Source organism: Mandrillus leucophaeus, unplaced genomic scaffold (assembly GCF_000951045.1).
Source record: "Mandrillus leucophaeus isolate KB7577 unplaced genomic scaffold, Mleu.le_1.0 Scaffold538, whole genome shotgun sequence".
NCBI lineage: Eukaryota > Metazoa > Chordata > Mammalia > Primates > Cercopithecidae > Mandrillus > Mandrillus leucophaeus.
Window position 1 is genome coordinate 403576 of NW_012105786.1, and position 13782 is coordinate 417357.

The window sequence follows — 13782 nt, forward strand, 5'->3', positions numbered from 1 at the left end:
TGGGCATTATGCTAAGTTGATACCTTACTCAGTTGAAGTAACAGATGTCATGCATGCTGTGGCTGAATGTATCTTCTTCCTTGTTTATTTGGTCAGTCATTCAGTCCTGACATTGATTCATATATTTATTGAGCCTGCATTAAATGCCAAGTGATATATTAGTTGCTGGGGATACAGTGAGGAACAAGCATGTATGGCTCCCCCTCTAACAGTCTGGTAGAAAAAATGAATAATGAACAAGTAAATAAGTAAATGATTGCAAATTGGAATAAGCACTATGAGGGAATAAATGGCATGCTGTGTTTGGAGAGAGAGACCCATAGATGCTCAAAGATCATATCTCTGTAAAATGACAATTTAAATTGAAAACTGAAGTATGGCCGGGTGCATGGCTCGCACCCATAATCCCTGCACTTTGGGAGGCCGAGGTGGGAGGATCGCTTGAGCTCAGGAGTTAGAGCCCAACCTGGGCAACATAGTGAGACCATGTCTCTATGAAAAGTAAAAAAAAAAAAAAAAAAAAAAATTAGCCAGGCGTGATGGCTCACACCTATGGTCCCAGCTATTCAGGAGACTGAGGCAAGAGAATCAATTGAACCCCCAGTAGGTTGAGGCTGCAGTGAGCTGTGATAGCACCACTGCACTCCACCCTGGTCAACAAAGCAAGACCCTGTCTCAAATTAAAAAAAAGGAAACTGAAATGTGAGATGCAATCCCAGGTGACAAACGGGGGCAAGGAAAGCATGTTTGAAGATTGTGCAGTGGGAAGGGGCTTTGTGAGTCCAGAACAAGGAAAGCCAGTGCACCTGCTGTGTAGCAGCAAAGGGGAAAGTAGCACAGGGAACAAGCAGCAGGAGCCAGACCTTCCAGAGCCTTAAGCATCGTGAATAATAAAGCATGTGGATTTTATCTTATGAAATTAGAAGTCATTAAAGGGTGAGGCATAAAATAAAAATTCTTGCCAGACACAGTGGTGCATGCTTGTAGTTCCAGCTACTGAGGAGGCTGAGGCAGGAGGATTGCTTAAGTTCGGGAGTTCAAGGCTATAGTGTGCTATGATTGCACCTGTGAAGAGCCACTTCAGCCTGGGAAATATCATGAGACCCCATCTCTTAGGGGGAAAAAAAAAAAAAATTAAAAGTCTCAATATTTTAAGTACTGAAGAGGGCCAGGAAGATGGATGGCATTAATCATAGTTTGTCATGTGGATCATGCCCTAGAGCAGTAAAAGAAAACTAGTAGGGGGAAAAAAAAGAGAAAGTCCTGTGAAAATTATGAAGTTTTCCCAAAAAGTAGTATACCACTATAAATACCTTGAGAAGAAGAAAAATAGTCTAAGTAAATTTGGTGGACTGATAGGAAAGCAGAAAATAGCTAAACGCAAAACATTAAAAAAAAAAAAAAAAAAGGATTGTTGGCGAGCACCTGTAGTCCCAGCTACTCGGGAGGCTGAGGCAGGAGAATCGCTTGAACCTGGGAGGTGGAGGTTGCTGTGAGCCGAGATCACACCACTGCACTCCAGCCTGGGCGACAGAGCAAGACTGTCTCAAAAAAAAAAAAGGAATTGAATGGAGAAGATGTGTAACCAGAAGAACTATTAGAAGAAATAATACATTACTATTATTAGTAAATAAGACATATGAAGTAATTAGAAACTAAAGAAAGCGGACTTTTAGATAAAAAGAATAAACCAAAAGAAAAAGAAATAATTCCTAGAATAAGACAATAATAAATATTAAATGACTATACAGAAAACGTTGGAAATCTCTAAGGGGCAAATGATCTTTTTGTAGAAACTCCAGAAAACAATGGAAAAAAGAATTAATGGTAAATAATGTCATTTTGCAGCTCTTAGAAATGAACATCTGAAAGAAGAAATTTTTTTAACAAAATCACTGAACAACTTGGAAGAGGAAACCAAATAAAGCATTCTCTCAGACTAATGGTATTTAAATGATTGAGTTATAAAGATAAGTTTAAACTTTTAGGGAAAATTATATCCAGTATAATTTTGAATATGAAGAATAGCTTTAGATTCTATAACATTTGTACTTCCACAGACTTAAAGAAATGAGAACATAGCACTGGATTTGGTTCCTGGCTAAAATAGGAGAAAGATTTTTATAAAACCTAAGGATCTGTAGAATATGAACAGTTAAAAATTCAAAAGATGTTCACATCTGAATAAAGATTAATTACACAGTGGAGAAGGGTGCTTCAAGCATTTACAAATACCAGTTTACAGGAAAGGATATACAAAGTACGAGGAAAAGTAGGGGAATATTTGCTAACTCTGACTGAAAAAAGCAAAAACTAATAAAATCTAGAAACAAAAATCAGTGAAAATATTGACAAGATTAAAAGTTGAATATAGAAAGGTGACAGTTGTGTTAGTTTGAAATTTTGATAAATTTTCTAATCACAGAGATAACATGATCATTCTAAAGCATTCAGTAAATACCAAAAAATGTAAAAGAATAATCTCTGTCCCCTATAAAATTGCTAGTTACATGTTATAATTTTGGTCTCTTTTCTTCAGGGAGTATACGGGGAGTTAGAAGAGGGGTATGGTAGTGAGATGTACTTCCACAAACACTATTGGGATTATATAGTTTTGTCATGCTACTTTTGATTTAACAGAATGACAGCATGAGTTAACAAATTATCTTTTTTTTTTTTTTTTTTGAGACGAAGTCTCTGTCATCCAGGCTGGAGTGCAGTGGTGCAATCTTAGCTCACTGCAGCCTCCACCTCCGAGGTTCAAGCGATCCTCCATCCTCAGCCTCCCAAGTAGCCAGAACTAGAGGTGCGCGCCACAAGGCCTGGTTAATTTTTGTATTTTTTTAGTAGAGTCAGAGTTTTACCACGTTGGCCAGGCTTGTCTTGAACTCCTGAGCTCAAGTGATACGCTCGCCTTGGCCTCCTAAAGTGCTGGGATTTCAGGTGTGAGCCACCACGCCCAGCTGAATTATCTGTAAAATTAAAAATTACATAAGGAAATTCTGAAGTCTGGATATACCATAAATTACTTAGCCATTTGCCTGTTGTTGTTAGATTATTTCCCTTTTCCCTGAAAAAGAAACAAAAATAGTCATAAATGTAATTAAATTAGCTCTTTAAAAAGAGCTAAGTAGTATAAGAATATGTTTTCATTAAAAACTCAAACAGGCCAGGTACAGTGGCTCACACCTACAGGCCTCCCATTCTGGGATTGCTGATTATATGTTTAGTAATCACAGCATTTTGGGAAGCCAAGGCAAGAGGATCACTTGAGCGCAGGAGTTTGAGACCAGCCTTGGCAATATAGGGAGACACCATCTCTACTATAAAAACAAAAACAAAAAAATTAGCCCCAGTTACTCAGGAGATTGAGGCAGGAGGATCACTTGAACCCAGAAGTTCAAGGCTGCAGTGAGCAGTGATAACACCACTGCACTCCAGCCTGGGTGACAAAGCGAAACCTTGTCTCAAAAAAAAAAAAAAAAAAGAAAAGAAAAACATTACGGATAAAGTGTAAGTCCCTCTTAATACTCCCAGACCACTGTCAGTTCCTTTCTTAGAAGTAAACTGGTAATACGTCCTTCTATGCATGGATATAGACGTTTACTTTGTTAGAAATAGTTACTTTTGTTTTCTGACCTTTTTTTCTTACACAGATGATATATTCATTTAGTAAGTCAATGGATATTCACTGAGTACTTACTATGTCCCAGGCATTGTTGTAGATCCTGGAGTAGTGAATAAAATTCTTGTCCTTGTAGAACTTCTATTCTAGTGGGAGAGCTCATCAATAAGCAAGATAAATAAGTAAAATACAGAATATGGTAAGTGCTAAGAAGGAAAAATAAAGCAGAAACAAGACAATAGAAATGTAAGGGAGGAGAGCATTTGAAATTTTAAATAAGGTAGCCAAAGAAGTCCTCACTGAAAAAAATCTTTGGAGTAAGGACTTGAAGGAAGTGAGGGAGCTACCTGTGTGAAGGTTTAGGAGAAGCCCAGTAATCCAGGCAGATTAATATCATGTACAGAAGACCCGAGGTGCATGCCTCAAAGACAGCAAGGAGAACAGTAGGCCGGTGCTAAGTGAATGAGCGGGAGAGCACTAGAAAAAGATGGGGAGCATGGGGTGTAGACCATGCCGTATAGAGCCTTGTTAGTAAGGATTCTAATGAGAAGTCATTGGATTCTGAGCATAAGAGTGGCACAATCCGATTTTTCTTTTCTTTTTCTTTTTTGTTTTAAGAGATGGGGTCTTGCTATATTGGCCAGGTTGGTCTTGAACTCCTGGCCTCAAGCATTCCTCCCACCTCAGCCTCCCAAACTGCTAGGATTATAGGTGTGAGCCACCGCGCCGGTCAGCACAATCAGACTGACATTCGAAGAGCATTATTGGTTGGCTATATTGAGAACAGATTGCAAGGGGGCAAGGGCCAAGAGTCCAGTTAGGGTGGTGGTATTCTGCCATGTGTATTATTCCAGGCAACTTGGGATTTTTCCTACTAAAAATATGTCTTAGAGGTTTTTTCATGTTATTATCTAGAGCTCTACCTTATTCCTTGTATCTGCTTCATGTTATTTCATAGACTGGATGATATTGTTATAATTAATCATTTCTCAGTTGATGGACATTTGGGTAGTCTCTATTGTTTTATTATTACAAACAATGCTATAATGAAAATCTTTGTATATGCGTCTTTGTGGTACATGTAGGTATCAAGAAGTAGAATGATCAAATTTGTACCCTATACCAGCTAAGAGTAAAAATAAATAATAATTATAAAATTTGATGATAAATCCTGTTGGGATTTTGATTAGTACTACCTGGACTTGGTTTATTTGAGAAATAATTTATATCTTTATACAGGTTGAGCATCCCTAATCCAAAAATCTGAAATCTGAAATGGTCCAAAATCTGAAACTTTTTGAGTGCTGACATGACACTACAAGTGGCAGATTCCCCACCTGACACCTTTGCTCTCTGATGGTTCAATGTACACCAACTTTATTTCACGGACAAAATTATTCAAAATATTATATACAGTTACCTTTAGGCTATGTGTATAATGTATATATGAAACATAAATGGATTTCATGTTTAGATTTAGGCCCCATCCCCAAAATATCTCATTATGTATATGCAACTATTCCAAAATCTGAGAAAATTTGAAATCTGAAACACTTCCGGTTCCAAGCATTTCACATAAACGATATTCAACCTATAATAGTAAGGCTTCACATCCAAGAACATGACACACTGTTCTATGAATGTTACGGGGTTTTTTCCCACAGAGATTTACACATTTCTTGCTCAAAATATACTAAAAGTTACTAATTTTCATGTGTTGAATTTGTTTGATCCTCAGGTGTTTCTTTTATTTTCTCTAGTGACTTCTTGCTGCTAGTTTTGAAGGACATTGTATCGCAGAGGCCAGGTCTTCAAGTTATTTTAATGAGTGCAACTCTAAACGCTGAGCTTTTTTCAGAATATTTTAATTCCTGCCCGGTTATTACTATACCAGGTGAATAAAGTGCATCATTAAATATGTATCATTCTAACAAGCAAATATAATTATTTTAAAGTTTGAGACATAAGTAGATATGTATACCTCTTTCTAGAGAAGTGATTTATTTATAACATAAAATCATAACCATATAATGCAGCTGATAAGGAGGTAACATATCTTGCTGGGAGATTTTTTTTTTTCCTTTTTTTTCTTTCTTTTTGAGACGAAGTCTCGCTCTGGAGTGCAATGGCGCGATCTCAGCTCATGGCAAGCTCCGCCTCCTGGGTTCACACCATTCTCCTGCCTCAGCCTCCCAAGTAGCTGGGTTTACAGGCACCCGCCACCACGCCCGGCTAATTTTTTGTATTTTTAGTAGAGATGGGGTTTCACTGTGTTTGCCAGGGTGGTCTTGATCTGACCTCGTGATCTGTCCGCCTTGGCCTCCCAAAGTGCTGGGGTTACAGGCGTGAGCCACCATGCCCGGCCATTGCTGGGAGATTTTAATTTTTTTTAGGGGACTTTTTAAAAAAGTCATAGTTACTTATTTCTAGCATTCCATTGTGTTTAACATCAAAGTTTATAGTGGCAGTCTGTCATAAAGAGGGAACTTGTGTCTGTGACAGTGTATCTGTTCATTTCTGGATTCTGCTAAATTTCTGGATGTTGGTCCACTCTGGCAGAAAGTGAGGCTGGATAGTCTGTGTTTTCTTTTGGCACTTCCACAGTCTCATTGTGGAATTAATTTATCACCCTGAGCTTTGATTTATCCTTCTTCAATTAAATACTAAAAAGACACTTTGCAAACACTGACTGATAAACAATAGTGCAGTTTATTTTAGTTATAGAGAATGCTGGCGATAAATCTAGGGAAGAAATGTTGTGTTTGATCTAGAATACAGTCGTTGAATGTTTAGAGGTCCTCTGTAGTGGAAGTGCGGGGGGAGGGTATAAAAGGTATAACAGGTAAAAGAAAAAAAGTCTTAGCAAAGGATCATTTCTCTACCTATACACTGTCTTCTGTTTACTGACTGAAATCTACCCTTTCCAATTTCTGTTACCAAGAACTTTTCTTCTTGATACTTTTAAGACCACAGAACAGATAGAACATTAGCATGACAAGCTTTAAGAGAATTTTATATATATAAACTATTTCAAGATGGTTGAATGGGTGTTCTCAGGCTTTTCTATTTTATCTCCTTGTTTTTCTAGGTCGTACATTTCCTGTTGATCAATTTTTTTTGGAAGACGCAATTGCTGTGACAAGGTAAGGAAGATACTAATTAAGATTCAGTGAAAGGACCTGGCATAGTGGCTCATGCCTGTAATTCCAGCACTTTGGGAGGCCAAGGTGGGAGGATCTTTTGAGGCCAGTTCAAGACCAGCTTGGGCAACATATTGAGACCCCCATCTCTTGAGAGAAAAAAAAAAGATTCATTGAAACTTTGAAAACAGAATAATATTTGACCTTCAATGTACCAGAATACTAATACATGTGTTAGTCTGTTTTTCTATTTTTTCTACACTTGATCTTAGCCAAAAAGCCAAGAAGTGATTTTCTTCTATTTTTTCTGTTTGAACATTTTGTTCTCCCCTCTCTTTCAGTAAACAGGTGGCCAATATTTAAATCCCTCTACTTACTTTTTCTTTTCTTTTTTTTCTCTTGAAATACAGTCTTACTCTGTTGTCCAGGCTGCTGTGCAGTGGTACAATCATAGCTCACTGCAGCCTCAAACACCTGGCTCAAGCAGTCCTCCTACTTCAGCCTCCTGAGTAGCTGGACTACAGACACACACCACCATGCCTAATTTTTTTTAGTGGTTTTGTAGAGACAGAGGTCTCATTATGTTGCCCAGGCTGGTCTCAAATTCCTGACCTCCAGCAGTCCTCCTGCCTTGCCTCCCAAAGTGCTGGGATTACAGTCATGAGCCACCATGCCTGGCCCCCTCTACATACCATAACTTTAGCAAGTAGCTTAATCTCTCTGTACTTTAAGTTTAATGAATTAATACTTGCTGATTCTGCTGAGAGCATAAAAAAATTAATGAATTAATACTTGCAAAGTGCTTAGAACTGTGCTTGGCACATAGTGGATGCTCTCAAATGTTAGCAGTTATTGGCCGGGCACGGTAGCTCACACCTGTGATCCCAGTGCTTTGGGAGGCCGAGGCGAGCGGATCACCTGAGGGCAGGAGTTCAAGACCAGCCTGGCCAACATGGTGAAACCCCATCTCTACTAAGAATACAAAAATTTGCTGGGCGTGATGGTGCATGCCTGGAATGCCAGCTACTTGGGAGACTGAGGCAGGAGAATTGCTTGAACCTGAAGGCAGAGGTTGCAGTGAGCTGAGACCGTGCCATTGCACCCAACCTGGGTGGCAGAGTAAAACTCTGTTTCAAAAAAAAAAAGTTAGCTATTATTATCATCATCATCATTCTACTCGCATAGAGTTTGCAGTATAGCCTGAGTGTTAAGATATCTGTATAAACAATTGTAAGTACTAGGTAGAAAATGTTAATGTCCATTGTATATAAACAGATCTCTCTTCTTTGAAAGCCCTACTTTCTCTTCTTAGTCTTTGATCTTGAGGATTCCCCAAGATTTTCCTTGCACTATTTCTTCTCACTATTAACTCTCCCTTGGCTACCTTAGACTCGTGTGATTTCAGCTGTCATCCCTGTGCCGAGAACTCCCAGATCAGTATCTTCATTCCTGACCTCTGAGCTCTAGAATGAAACACCCTTAATATCTGGCAGCTTAAATACAAGTCAGAATTTTTCTCCTTCTCTGTTCCTTCCCTCTCTAATAAGCCCCCCTCCTAATTCCATATTCATTTAATGGTACTGTATTCTCAAGCTAAAAACCCAAAACCAGTGGCTCTCAAATTTTAATGTGCAATAAGAATACTTGGGGAGCTTATTAGAATTATTATTTTCTGGGCCCTATCCCACTGCCATTGAACATGAGTTTCTGAGGAAATCATCTTTCAACTAGTTTACCTGTCTTTACTTTTTCAAATTCACTGCTTCCAGAGTACATATATATATATTTTAGACAGCCTCACTCTGTCACCCAGGCTGAGTGCAGTGGTGCGATCATAGCCCACTGCAGCCTTGGTCTCCTGGGCCCAAGTGATCCTGTTACCTCAGAATACTAAGTAGCTGGGACTACAGGTGTGTGCCACCATGCCTGGCTAATTTGTTTTATTTTTAGGGAGACAAGGTCTCACTATGTTGCCCAGGCTCAGAATTATCTTTAAACATAGAATTGGTCACATTCCTCCTATTCTTAGAAACTTTCATTGGTTCCCTACCAGTCACACTTTGTGGACACTCAAGGCCCATATCATCTGACCCCAGCCAATATTTAACTTCCTTTCCTTCTTTATTTTCCTACCTACACAAACCTTAGCACTGTCAGACTACTTGTTATTTCTCAAAGATGCCATACTATTACTGTCTGTATTTCTTTTCCCCACTTTCTTCTCTAGTCATTCTTTAACACCCAACTTGAATGCACCTCCATGAAATTTCCTATTTCTGCTATTAAAAATTAATCACTTCTTTACTGGAAGTCACAGAGTACTTTTCTTGTGCCTCTAATGACATTTATTTCTGTCTGTCTTATAGTACAGTGAGTTGTTTTGTTCTGTTCTCACTAGTTTGTAAGCTCCTTGAAAGTATATTTATTTTTCTATACCATACCACCACCATTGCCAGAGTCCCTTGTCCAAAAAAGACATTCAGTAAATGTTCAATAAACAAATGGTGAATGTGAAAAGAGTATATGGCATTTAATGGAGAGAAGGGGTTGGAGGAAGTCAGCATTATAGAATCATAGGTTTTTAAATCTTTTTTTTAAAAAAGCTACAATACACTTTATGCAAATGAAATCTTATAGGAAATCATCAAGAAATGAAACATAAAACAGGAATGATCAAGCTGAAAGAATAGCCCACAGTTACTTTGCTTCCATTCCCTTACCTTTCCTTGGGGCTTTGAGCAACATTTAAGGCTCCAGGAAAAAAAATTCGAGGCAGTTATCTATGCCAATTTCCCAAAAGATGAGAAAGTCAAGCCCTTTGAAATTGACTTGCTGGAAGTCTCATAGCAGGTTGGTTTAGTGGCAGACCTAGAACTCAAATCCAGAGCTTTTGTTTTCAAATCTATTCATTTTTCTGCTTTGCCATGATGTCTAATAGTGTTGTCACTAACAAATATTAAACTATCCAGTTGTAAGAGTTTTGAAATGTTTTAAGGACCGTCTTAGGTTGATGTTCAGCCAACAGCTAGAAACTTGAGTCCAAATTTGATTGCAACAAAAGGGAATCAGCTGCCTGGGAATTATCATAGAAACAAGAGGATCAATAAGATTGCCAAAGAAGAATTAAAAATGAAGAGGGGTGTTACTGAGGCTGTAACTCAGATGTGTTTTCTGAATGTCCATGGCATTATTCCTGGATAGAGCTTTTCTCCAAAGTCTTAGCTGGTTTCCAAGACAGACCTAAAAGCGTTGCAGTGTGTTCCCAACCAGAAATAGGGTACAGCCAGAATCCTGGACTGGTGGAAGGATGGCACATGAATTGGGCAGAAACAGTGACATTTTGCTGAATGAGCACGTGAAATAGGTGAATTCTTTCCCTCCTCACCAACAGAACCACATACACACAACCACATTCCTTTGTCTTTCTCAGGTATGTATTACAGGATGGGAGCCCATATATGCGGTCCATGAAACAGATTTCAAAAGAAAAACTTAAAGCAAGGCGGAACAGAACTGCATTTGAAGAAGTGGAAGAAGACCTGAGGCTCTGCCTTCACCTCCAGGATCAGGATTCTGTCAAAGATGCAGTGCCAGATCAACAGTTAGATTTTAAGCAGCTCCTGGCCCGTTATAAAGGTAACATGCCTCCTGGGGGAATATTATAACTATGCCAAAGATTTCTAGTATTCTTTCTTACCATGATGTGGAAGAATAAAAATATGATTCTTGTTTCATAGTTACATTGCCTTTAATTCATCGGAGGAACCTTAAACCTAGAAAAATAGCTCAGATACATATTTAGAATATAATTGTTACTCTATTTGCCAATGGGTTTTTTTCCTAATTATAAAAGAAATATGTACTCATTAGAGAAAAATTGTGAGGTAGTAAAATGTAAGTTATATTCTTATATATTTTGTAGCTTTTTATTTTGATGTGATTTCAAATTTACAGAAAAGTTTGCAAGACTAAACAATGAACTCTTATATATCCTTTACCCCAATTCATCAGTTGTTAATGTTTTGCTTCATTTTTTGCTTTATCATTTGCTCTGGATGCATGTATTTTTTTTTTTTCCTGAATCTCCTGAGAGTAAGTCGCAGATATGACGCTCCTTTACCCTGAATACTTTAGTATGATTTTTCTAAGAACAAGGACATTCTCTTACATAACCACAGTACAGTGATCAAAATGAGGACGTTTAACACTGATACAATTATATAATTCACAGTCCATACTCAGATTTGAACAATTATCTCAATAATGTTTATTTTTGCTATATGTTCCTGATTCAGGATCCTATCGTGGATCATATATTACATTCAGTCATGTGTTCTTAGTCTCCTTTGATCTAGAACAGCTCCTCATCCTTTGTCTTTTAGTGACCTTGATATTTTTAAAGATTATTTTGTAGAATGTCCATTCATTTGGGTTTAGTATTTCCCCATGATTAAATTTGGGTTATACATTTTTGGCTGGAGCATCACAAAAATGATTTCTCAATGCATCATATCAAAAGGCACATGGGCCCCGTGGTGTTGGTTTGTCCCATTATTGGCAATGTTAACTTGTTCACTTGGTAAAGTGATGTTTGCTAGGTTTCTCCCCTGGATAATTACTATTTCTTTTGTAGTTAATAAGTCACTTATAAAGCAATATTTGACATGATTTTAAAATTCTTTAATATCCCACTAGTTTTAGCATTATTCGTGGGCTTTTAAAATAACATCTTTTGAGGCCTACCCTGTGCTGAGCTTTTTATGTATGTTGGTAGGTACTTCCTCCTCCCATGCCAGACTCTAGCTGGCTACTCTTTGTTCCTATGTGGTCTTGTATCCATATAAGCTAAACTGAGCCCATAGAAACCCCAGGATTACTACTTTTGCTTTCTTCCTTGAAGCCTAGACTAGAAGCAGATCTCAGCTGCCCTTCTTTCTCCTTTTTCCCTAGACTGTCACCCCTGTTCCTCTTAGTTCTTCCCAAAAAGGGGTGTTTATCATTCAAGAGTAAGAGCTTCCAACCCATTACTGCTTCTATAGGATAAGAGGCAAATGAATTTTCCTTTTTCTCCATCTACCAAAGACAGTTCCCAATCCTGGATGTGGAATGGTAATCACCAAGGAATTAAGATATTAGCCATTGTTCTGTTGTTTAGGAAGATAAGCATAGCTCCCTAACATTTCATTTCATCTTCCCAGTATTGAGAGATGTAAAGCTAAGAGAATGGACTTGTATTTTATAGACCTGGGTTCAACTCCAAGGCTCTCATAAAACCAGCTAATGATCTTGAGCAAGTTCTTTATCATCTCTGTGCCTCAGTTTCCTTATCTATAAAGTGGAGTCATTTAGAGGAGTATAATACAAACCCACAAGGATAGTGCCCAGCTAGTAAGTACAGATCTGTGATTCTAATTAAAATATGTCTAACTCAAAAATTTGTGTTCTTTTTATACATCATACCAACTGATAATTCCCATTCCCTTATTCCATTAAATTGTGGAACAAGAAAATTCCTTTGAGGTTGGGCACGGTGGCTCACGCCTGTAATCCCAACACTTTGGGAGCCTGAGGCAGGAGGATCACATGAGCCCAGCAGTTCAAGACCAGCCTGGGCAATATATTGAGACCTTGTCTCTACTACAAATGTTTTTTAAAATTAGCTGAGCATTGTGGTTGGCACCTGTAGTCCAGCTACTCAGGAGGCTGAGGGGGAGGATTGCTTGAGCAACGGGATTCAAGGTTGCAGTGAGCTATGATCGCACCAGTGCACTCCAGTCCCAACAGAGTGAGACCCTGTCTCAAAAAAAAGAAAATCCCTTTGGCATCTCTTTCAAAATTTTGGAGTTTTCTTTTAAAATTATCACTGAATCTAATCCATGACTTTCTAATTTTAAGCACAAAGGTTACGAAAGTTCAGAAAGTACCTTTGGGACCTCCTTTTTAAGGAAGGAGAATGGAGGACTTGAGGTCAGGAAACATGACTCTGCCACCAGCTTCTGTATGGTACGGGGCTGATTGCTTAGCTTTTCTGAGCTTCTGGTTCTCTGTTTTTGTTTTTGTTTTTGTTTTAAAGTCCTTACAAAAATTAGCCAGGCGTGGTGGCGCACGCCTGTTTGGGAGGTTGAGGAATGAGAATCTCTTGAACCCAGGAGGCGGGGACTACAGTGAGCCAAGATTACACCACTGCACTCCAGCCTGGGCAACAGAGCAAGACTCCATCTCAAAAAGAAAAAAAAAGCCTTGAACTGGTTGATCTCAATGTTCTCTTTCACCTTTCAGCAAATTAAATAATGTTTCCTAGCTCAATTTTTAAGGCATGTTCTAGTTTTTCTTTGAAAAAATTAATAATTGGTCATTTAAAATATATTATTGATTTGGCTGGGCACAGTGGCTCATGCCTATAATCCCAACACTTTGAGAGGCTGAGGCCAGAAGATTGCTTGAGCCCAGGAGTTCAAGACCAGCCTAGGCAACATGGTGCTGCTTTGTCTCTTAAAAATTTTTTTAAATTAGCTGGTGTGGTGGTATGCACCTATAGTCCCTGCTACTCAGGAGGCTGAGGTGAGAGATCATTTGAACCCCAAGGGCCAAGGCTGCAGTAAGCCATGATCATGCCACTGTATTCCATCCTGAGCAAAAGAGTGAGACCCTGTGTCAATAATAATAATTTAAAAAAAAAAACTATGCTCAATTTTCTTTTTTCAATTAGCTGATCCTTTCTTCTTTTTGAAAAGTCTGTCTTTTTGGAATCTTGGCAAAGAAAAGTGATTCCTGCTCCACCTTGCTCACCCAACCACACCCTTTTTTGTGCAGCCTGTTTCTTCCTTTTTTTCATTTTTGACCAACATGGCATTCACTCCACTAGAACAACATTGTTTCAAAACTGCTTTTTTCTTTCTTTTTTTTTTTTTTTGAGATGGAGTCTTGCTCTGTTGCCTGGCTGGAGTGCAGTGGCATGATCTCGGCTCACTGCAACCTCCACCTCCTGGGTTCAAGCAAGTCTCCTGCCTCAGCCTC

At 38.6% G+C, this 13782-nt stretch overlaps 1 protein-coding gene across 1 annotated transcript in view; it reads left to right on the forward strand.

Annotated features, from left to right (window-relative positions):
• The window catches only part of DHX57 (DEAH (Asp-Glu-Ala-Asp/His) box polypeptide 57), a 75336-nt gene that overhangs the window by 21181 nt on the left and 40373 nt on the right, over positions 1 to 13782 (forward strand). The window contains exons 10-12 of the mRNA XM_011997328.1: positions 5386 to 5519; positions 6714 to 6768; positions 10196 to 10401. Of these exons, the coding sequence (XP_011852718.1) occupies positions 5386 to 5519; positions 6714 to 6768; positions 10196 to 10401 (395 nt within the window). The remainder of the gene's footprint in view (positions 1 to 5385; positions 5520 to 6713; positions 6769 to 10195; positions 10402 to 13782) is intronic.